Source organism: Castanea sativa, chromosome 4 (genome assembly GCF_040712315.1).
Source record: "Castanea sativa cultivar Marrone di Chiusa Pesio chromosome 4, ASM4071231v1".
Lineage (NCBI taxonomy): Eukaryota > Viridiplantae > Streptophyta > Magnoliopsida > Fagales > Fagaceae > Castanea > Castanea sativa.
The window spans coordinates 10837596-10847124 of record NC_134016.1 but is presented as its reverse complement, the minus strand read 5'-3'; the positions used below and the strand labels follow the sequence as shown (position 1 = coordinate 10847124).

Below are 9529 nucleotides of genomic sequence, written 5' to 3'. Positions count from 1 at the left end.
GGACCCAAATTTGGAGAAGCAAAAGTTAAGGCATTGGCATTGGCACATTGCCCGCGAAATTGCCTTAGCGCCAAAAACACGCACTCCAAGACTCCAAGTCATCATCCCTATCATATTCCTATGAGAATTAGGTAAAGCTGTTTTGTTCTCAAAACTATACCTTGAAAACTAGGTGTGTGTAAGTCGGTGGGATTGCACATACCTAATGGTATACTCAGATTTTCGAAGAGATCTAAATAATAAGTTCGTATCACATATGAGTTTGGAATGTTGAATAAGTTATAAGAGATTCTTCCGAACTGGTGGAGAGAAATCTCCTTTTTTGTATTTAATATAAAGTACAGACAAGACAGCAGAACATTCTCTGCACCCTACTAGGTTTGTCAGTCCAACACACCCTGAAACTCACAGTCTCTCATATCTGGTTCATCTCAGCTCTCATGGGTACTTGGTCGTCTACGACAAAAAGGTAACGCTTTTCTTCTTCTTCTTCCAAATTTTTTAAAAGTTGGTACTGTTTCCTTTTTTGCAAGGATTTGTAGTGTGATTCTGAATTTCTGATTTTTTTTTTTTTTCTTCCGGGATTGTTTGTGTGGTTTTGATTAAAGGTTAATACTGTTTGTTAAGATTTCTGTGATTGCATCAGTTTGTGGGTCCAAATTGCAGTTTTGTTTTTTGGTTTTTTGATGCCATCGGTCAGCTATTAGTTTTTGTTTTTTGGTTATGAATTTTTCTAATTATAGTGTTATTTTGAACTGAAATTCCTGACTTTTATGTAGCATATTCATTTTATGTTGGTCTAAGTTTAGATTAGGGCTTCATTTGGTAGTAGTATTGTGGTTTTCAGGGCCGGCCCTAGGCCTAGGCCATTTATGCCATAGCCTAAGACCCCTGATATAAGAAGGCCCCCAAATATGGGGGTAAGTTTTTTCTTTTTTTAATAAAATAAAAAGTGTGAGTTAAGTGTATATTTTATCTCAATCTTTAGAAGGCCTATAATATTAGAGTTATATTAGTATATTACAAGTTTTATTATATAGGTCTTACAAATTGATATGTCACCAATGAAATAATTCAATACTCATTTATTCTTTTGTTGAAGTGCTCCCTCATTAACATATCAATTTGTAAGCTTTTTGTAGTAAAATTTGTAATAAGTTTAGCATTTTCTCCATTAAAAAAAAAAGAATTAACAAAAATACAACACAGTCACCATTAAGTGTATGAAAAATGTTAAAGCTAATACAAATTTTAGGAAAAAAAATTTACTAACTGATGTGACAGGAATATGATCGGTGTTACTTAAATAATATAATAAAATAAATGTTTGAATAACTTTTCTTTTATTGGTGATATGCCAATTTGTAAAATCTATATAATAATTTTCATTAGCTCACTTTGAGTGAATTAGTCATATTAATAAGTAAGAATTAATAATGGATTGAAATTAAATAAAAATAAATAAATATTATTTAAGTGATATTTAGATGTAAAAAGACCCCTATAAAATTCTCGCCTAAGGCCACAAACAATTTTGGGCCGGCCCTGGTGGTTTTGGATTTCAACGTGAAAATTGTGATCTAAAAAAGATAGCAAAAACATGTGTTTTGAGAACTTAAATGCAAAATAATGTGTTTGGTATGATATTTTTATGACATTTTTTCAAAACTGAAAACATGCTTTCTAAAAACGAGTTGTTTTATAAAAATTTTTTATAGTTAAGAAAATGAGGTTTGAAAAAAATAAAAGCGATTTCAAAATAGGATGTCAAACAGACACATATCTATTTGTCCATTTACTAGCAGAGAAATCACTTGTTTTTCATGTAAGCCTAAGATTTTGGTGCCAAATTATTTAGAAAAAAAAAAAAAAAATACTAAAGATACCTTTTATGTTTGGTTTCCATGTCTTTATTGTTTAATGCTGTGGAGGACCACTTTTTTAGGGGTCCAATTATATATGTAGCATAAGACGTTATGGACTTAGTGCACATTGAGACAAAAACAGTTACAGTCGTTAAAGAGTTTTAAGAATGTTTATTATTAGAGAGCCGGTCATTCCATAAATAATGTTAATTTAAAGCACAAGAAAAGGATTTTGATGCTTGATTTTGTTGCATTTCCTGCATAGATCCCATGCTTCCATCCTTATTTTTTGATCCTCGTGTCAAATTCTTCGGAATTTTTAGAAAAGTGATTGTATGCGCATGTCATCAAGACTTCACTATCTTAACTGCCAAAGCTTTTTCTTAATTATTTTTAGCCAAATAAGTCTCACTATATAACAAATTTCATAACTTTTTTCACAACTACTGAGGTAGAAAATTATAATTGGTGCATAATAACAATAATAATGTCAATGGTGATAATTGGTGTATAATAATAATGATGTCAGTGGTGATCTCGTGTGAAAATGATCTTACACTAATCATAATCTGATGCCTCAAATATTAAAAAAATTGTGAAATATATTTTGTTGTAGCAGCATTGTTGATTTTTTGCTTTGCCGTACTGGTCAGAGTTCTATTGGATTGTGAATTTGATTCACTTGGTTTTAATAAGAAATTTTATGATAAAGTTAATGGGACCGATTAAGCATTTTGTAACATTGACCTCAAAAAATAGTTTTCCCTCAGATCTGCATTTTAGTGTAGTAACATTTCAATGATAGACATTTTCTCAACTTCAAATGCGCAAATTTAGCATACTCTTCTTTTCTTTAGTCATGACAACCTTCTTGTGTACTTCAATTAAAATTTGCCTTAATATCTGTGTAGTTGAGTTGTTGGACTTGAAATTCTTTGATGGAGTGCTGATTTTACATTCCTTGAACTTTTGACTTGGTATAGCCAGCAACTGTGTCAACTCTTCTAATCTATGTTAATCACTAATATATAGGCTGATTCGTTACACCATTTTAAACACACTTTTTTACGTTTTAAATAACTTTACACATTTTTTCACCTCCACAAATTTCAAAAAACTATAAAAATCTCATCTCAAACTACTCTACTAAACACCAATTTCTCAGACTTGAGGACTTTTAATATCCTTATTAACATTTTTAGACCAAATCATCTCTTTTGTTCTTCCACAAGTGATTGTTTATCTTTTATTGGTAAGTTAACTGATGGATCTTGAATCCAAGACCTTACACTCTATTTTGCTCATACAAGGAAAGGGCACAATTTGAGCTAGATTTCATTGGCCATATGTGAATTAATTTATTCAACTCAGTTGGATCCTCCTTTTCCCTTGGAAACATTATATATTTATATATTGTTTGGAATTCTTCTATTGTAATTGGTCTTATTGGATTTCCGAGAGTTTTCTCTTTTTTTTTTTTTTTTCTCTCTCCCTCTCTTTCTTGTTGCTTGTCCTGACTTGTGATCGGTTAACACAATGAAACAGTGACCATTACTCCAACAGAAAGAGATTCACTGGAAGAGAAAGGTCTAGTGGTATTACGAAGAGTGTGAACCCTTTGTCCTCAAAGAAGAATACCAGGGAGGATGAGCTTGCTAGACTAAGATCAACTGGCTCTCAACATGAATCAATTAGATCAAAACTTAAAAATATGGGTCCTATATGTGAGTCCAGAAAGGAGGCTTCTGCTGCTTTTCTCCAATCATCAATAGAAGAAGAGATTGATCTTGATATGCAGTTTGGTGAGGAAAAATGTTCTGATGATAGCACGTATACATGGTTGTCATCAGATAGCACAACCTCTTCATCGTTTTTTGAAGAATACGGACTGTCAAGTTCATTTAATCCTTCTAGTGATGAGTTTTTAGGTTCAAGGTTGTCATTGTTGGCAAATTTAGGTAATGAATTAACTCCCTTTAATGAGGCTGCAAGAAAGCCTATGGAAGAGGCATCTTCAGCTCTTGAGAATATCATTCCAGACGCAGAGAAGACTTTTCAGAACGATTTGAATGAAGCCAATGTAGTTACATGGCTATTGAGCTCAGCGGCAAGTGATGCAAATGCAAATGAGTCCACTGTGAGACGTTCTGAGAATGCTGAGTGTCAGTCCTGTGAGAACTCCGAAAGTTGTGACAACCCTTCAAGTCCTTTTGGCACCAAGCCTGATTCTTCTTCTCAAATTTCTGATTTGGAAAAAACATGTTATTCAGACTCTTTGATGAATCTTGATGGTGAAGATTCGAATTTGATTTCAGATAATAATCTGGAGTTGGATTACTTCCAATCTGGTTTTCCTAGCCCGTCGTTTAAGAACAGTTGGTGTTCTGAAGTTCCATCATCTAGTTCTAGTGTTTCTTCGTTCACTGACTTAGGATATCAAAAATCAGCATACAGTACTTCATCTGAGCATGTTTCAGAAGCTACTTCAGAAGATTTCAATGCTGATGAACCACTTTTCTGGCCATACAAATGCAAATTTGATTGGAGCTCTGGGGAATCTTGGAAATGGTTTTGCGCATCACCTCGAAAGGATATACTAACTCCTTCCAACTCTGTTATTGTAAAATTCCCAAGGAAAAAAGTGGCACCCAAAGAAGGGTGTAGGAAAAGGCTTGTGTTCAGCTCAGGATCAATACCTTCAAGGAGTATGGAGTTGAAGCAAGAAGACAACAACAAAGATGTCCACAGGATCAATACTGTACCCTCAAGGTTGAGCAAGTCGAAAAAAAGATCAGCGAAAATTGTGCCCTTAGAAATGAAAGATGACATTATAGAACCAAAAGATAGGAAACAGCCTGTTCAGAAATTCGTTGGTGAAGATAATAATTTCTCAAAGGAAGATTTTGCATCGAAGGATAAGCTTTCAATGGGAAAAGAAGATTTTGCATTGGATGAAGAACTTCCAATTGAGACATTGTTGGGCCTCAATGAATTTGACGGGCATGAGGGAGTTGATTCTGGATTTGATGGAGATGTTTTCTCACTGGATGAGTTGCTATGTTAATTCAAGCACAATTTTGTTCTGATAGAGATAGGGGACCTGACCAAATCTTAATCTACTTTTTAGAGGATGTGTTCCATTTCAGCCTACTAATTTTACTGCAGACATTTTTTTTTTTTTTCTAGCATGTTTCAGAGTCTTAGCCAGATATACAAATATGATATATGAAGATATGCACTTTCTGTTACTTGAAAGGACTCTCATAAATGTTTCAGCAATTTAGACATGCTTGGTGCATGCTTTCAAAATTGTGAATTTGAGATCAGTTTTTTTGTTCTAATTACAGTTAGTCCAATTGCTGAAATTTCTGAAAATTTTTAATGGAAAGTACTTTTATCTGTTTGCGTCTGTTTCTTTACTTTCATCTATTCCTAAATTTTCCCTTGGAATTATTAGCCAAGTTTTATTCTTCAGAAATTTTGTAATAAATCTAAATTTGTTCCAATGAGACCCTATAAATGGTTTTATATTGAGTTCCTGCCCCAACCTGTCTTTGACAGCTAAAACAGAGTTGGAAGAAAATAAACAAACTAACAGAGTGTCTCTAGCTTTCCAGCAAATGCAGATCTTTTAGTTTCTCATGACAATTCTCAGGGAAAAAGACATAAAAACACTTGGACTGAATTTTGTCTGTGTAATGATATATGCATGTTTAGAAAATAGGGGTGTTTTATCATTTTTGTAATTCTGTAATTATTTAGATTAATACAGGACTTTTTGAAAATTTTCTGTACTTATTTGATATATTATGGTGGATGTCTGGGAATTGTAATTTGGGTTTGTAATATTGCTGATCATTCATTGGTTGCAATGCCTGATAAGTATCTTTAAGAGTGCCTCTACTTCTGGCCAAAGAACAATCCAAATGAATGTAGAACTTGGGGATAATCTGAAAGGTTTGCTAATGCTAGTTAGCAGTATTACCTCTTAGACATACCCAATACTAAGAATTTTTTTTACGATCACAGACATTAAGCACCACAAAAACGTGTCGCTACCATTGGACTATTACTTAACCCTTTAAGAAGAATTTATGTTGAGCTTTTTACTTCCTTAGATAATTAGGTAAGGATCCACTTCTCAATTTGTATAAAAAAATTAGTTATGTTTTGGTTGACCTGCCCCTTGTATGGACCATATTGGTCATAGTCATTGGTGATCACCCTAATCCTTTTTTGACCTAATGCATAGAAAACTTTCAAGAAGTTCAATGGTTCAAGTTATCACATTTCACATTAGGTGATGCCTGAGGTAGATTTTCCTTTCCTTCTCAAGCCATTTGAGCTACAAGTGGGTGTCCAAGGCTTAAATCTGCTCCACAATAAAGGTGGCTAGTTCCCTTTGGGGCCAATTCCTAAAGAATTCTTCTTTGTAAATGTCTGTTTTGCTGTTAATAAATAATAATAACTATCATTATTTTCAAGTTGAGGAAAATTGTCCCCAATGTTTGAATCCAAACTTTTCCTCTATGGGGAGAGCCAGAAATGTTATAGAGTAAAAAGACTCTTGACTATTGTTAATAGTTAGTAAATATAGCTATATGATTTCAGCAAAAGAAAAAGAAAAAAGAATAACTATAGGGGTCTTTTTAAAGTTTTATCTTACAGTGCTCTATTGTCCCAATCTTACCCAACCTAGACAAGGAAGAATTATTTCTAGTGCTTTTTTAATCAAGAAATAATGCAGTTGAAGAGCAAAGGAGTCACTTGGTGGCCCTATTAAATCATGTCATCCAAGTGAATCAAAATTCGTAAAGTATATTAATTAGTCTTTTCACAGCTATTTGGTGACTTGATTAATTTGAAAATTTGACATTAATTTAGCTTATTTCAAGAGCATGAATGAGTACATCCACTTGTCAGGCCCATATCCTGTGTGCATTCACTTTTCTTTTCTTTTTTATTTTTCATTTCATAAATAGAAATCCATTGAAATCTAACAAACATAAACCTTAACTAGGATTATCCTCCCTCAGAGGAAAAGATCAAGGCCATAAGAAGCCATACACATTACAACAAAAATCCATCAAGCTATGGGTTCCAATAGTACAATTAGCTTAACTGGTTAAAGCTATTTATTCTTGAATAAAGAACTTGAGTTTGAAACCTAACTACTCCAAAAATTAATTGGTGTTTTGGCTGATATCATAAAAAAAAATCATCATAGACTAAATGTCATAAGTTTGATCCTATCTAATCTTTAAAAAATACCCATCTGTCTAAAGAATAAACCACCCTATTTCTGTCCTTGGTAATCAAAACAAACTTTGTGAAAAAATAGGATGGAACTAAACCAAGAATGGCTTCAGCTATCTTTGCAAACTCCCAGCTAGCATTCTTAGAAGCCTTCAAAATACTATTCATCACTTCCTTATAATTCCCTTCTATGATAACTTTTGAATATTGTTCCTTCAAGGCAAAGTGCAAACTTTACAGCCATTCTGATTGCCATAGCTTTAGCAAACGTTGCATAAATCAATAAGCCACTTCAATTTTTTTTGCTAAAGTTGTCATACAAGCTCTGTAATATTCTTTTGTAGCATCTACATTGAGTTTGATCCAATCATCAGGGCGGCACTCCCACCTAGGCCTATTGTAAACCATTACGGTTTGCTCCCTACGCTTTGAGAAGTCAGCAAAGGCTCTATGAATTCTCAGACATATTAATAGGATCAATTGGACATTTATTGAACAAAACAACATTTTTTTTTCACTTCCTAGTTAACATCAAACAACAATGCTGCCATAAGAGTAAAATGCTTAGTAAAAATGAAGCCATTAATTAGCTTTTAGGTGGGTCTAGAACATAACTAATTAGCTTCTTCCCCAAATTCAGTTGAACACATTTAAGAAACACATTAGATTTAGATGCTGGTACTAAAAGCATATAGCATACAATGGTCATCCACCATACTCAAACCATGAGATTTAGATTCTGGTTCTAAAACATATATTTTAGTTTTCACATGGTGTCATAATGACACATGCATGGTGAATGACAAATGGCATGACAATTGTATCAAACTAATGAAATAGTTCCTACATTTTTCTTTTTAATAATTGTCACAACAAATGGAACAAGGAGGATTAAACCATCATGAGAAAGATTAGACAATACTACAAGTCTACAACTGTGATTTTTGACAATAGATCCTGCATTAGCACAGTTTAAGCGAGAAAGTCACTAGTTGATCACACTTGAATTTAATTGCCACCTATTTTAGAGCTCATCAAAGTTCTTTTTCCAAATTTTGGTTAGCCAACCCTCTTTTTCGGTCTCCAACAAGGTCAACAATCTCTCAACAAAATATTGCAAAACTACAGTACTTCAACACAATTGTTGAGGTACTTTAGCTTTGCTAAATAATTTCTTTCAATTTTTTTAATTCCTCCACCAATAGTAATGATAATTAAAAAAAAAAATAGAATACTTAAATAAATAAAGAAAAAATAGAGAGTTTGTTAAAGTGTGTATTTAAAAAAGAGTACTACTTATTACACACTGGTGTGTACAGAGTGAATCGCCGCATCAGTTGAAAACATGATTTCAGTTAAATTGTGAAATCAATCTAGCTTATGGTTAGCCAAACTTTCCAAAAGCTACCCAAAAGCTACAATACCTCGTTAGTAGCTCGTAACATTTTTAAATTTTTAAATTTTCAAAAAAATTTGAGAGAAAGAGAGATGAGAAGATAAGTCAATTAACTGTATTGGGGTATGATTCAGGAGTTTTGTTTACTTCAATATTCTATTTCTGATTTGTTTCTTCCATTTTTAGAGCAACCAAATGGGTTCTAGACTTCAATAGTTTGTATAAGTGTTCATGGGTTTGTATGATTTTTGTTGGTATTTGATTTGAATGTATGAAGAGGAAGGTGTTTGTGAAGCCGATTGCAAAGAAGCAATCTAGCGTGGAGAGAGAGATACAATTGACTTAATGAAACCCTGAAGAACAGATAATACACTGAGTTAAGGTAGAAAGTTTGAATTTGCAAGCATGAAAAAATAAGGCTATCTTTTTTGTGTCAGCATCATTTCACAAACAATATTTTGATGTAAGAATTTTGTGTATGATTCTTGTAATAGATGACAGTAATGCAGCCATGTATCTTGCCATGGACGGATCCATTCATGGACTCGCCCCCCTAATTTTTTTTTTATAAATAATATAATTATATAACTATATATTTAAGTACTAATTTTAGTAATTTCGTTCAATAAAATTACATTTTGTCCCCCTTATTGATCATTATAAGAGAAATGCTACAGTTACAAACTTTTTTACAGACTATTGAGGCAGCAAATTCTTCCTAATTTGCATTTGGGTCCACCACTTATATCACTTTTTTATTTACTAATAACCAATAATCGCAACAAAAATTTGTAAAAAAAAATGTAGATCTAGTATTTTACTCCTTTTAAAGTCAATAAAAAAATTTATAGATCTAAAATCTAAAAAAAAAAAAATTATATACAAGCCCAAAATATTAGCCCAATAACAAAAAGTATCAATAGGCAATAGCAAAGCTAAAAAAGACTTTGAGACTAATCAAACAATTTTACCAAAAACAAATAACTTAGCCCTTTAAAAAATTTTAAACGAA

The 9529-nt window shown here is 32.7% G+C and overlaps 1 protein-coding gene across 1 annotated transcript; it reads left to right on the top strand.

The window, feature by feature from the left end:
* The first annotated feature begins 257 nt into the window (after positions 1-257).
* On the top strand, positions 258-5017 carry LOC142630249 (uncharacterized). The gene is made up of 2 exons (XM_075804226.1): positions 258-469; positions 3411-5017. The coding sequence occupies exons 1-2, from the start codon at positions 441-443 to the stop codon at positions 4927-4929; spliced, it is 1548 nt and encodes a 515-aa protein (XP_075660341.1). The 5' UTR covers positions 258-440; the 3' UTR covers positions 4930-5017.
* Positions 5018-9529: the final 4512 nt, after the last annotated feature.

What these genes read in the sequence shown, in the direction of transcription:
- LOC142630249 (XM_075804226.1), top strand. Translation starts at nt 441, where the DNA reads ATGGGTACTTGGTCGTCTACGACAAAAAG. An exon ending in TGGTCGTCTACGACAAAAAG is followed by an intron (nt 470 to 3,410) that starts GTAACGCTTTTC and finishes ACAATGAAACAG; the next exon opens with TGACCATTACTCCAACAGAA.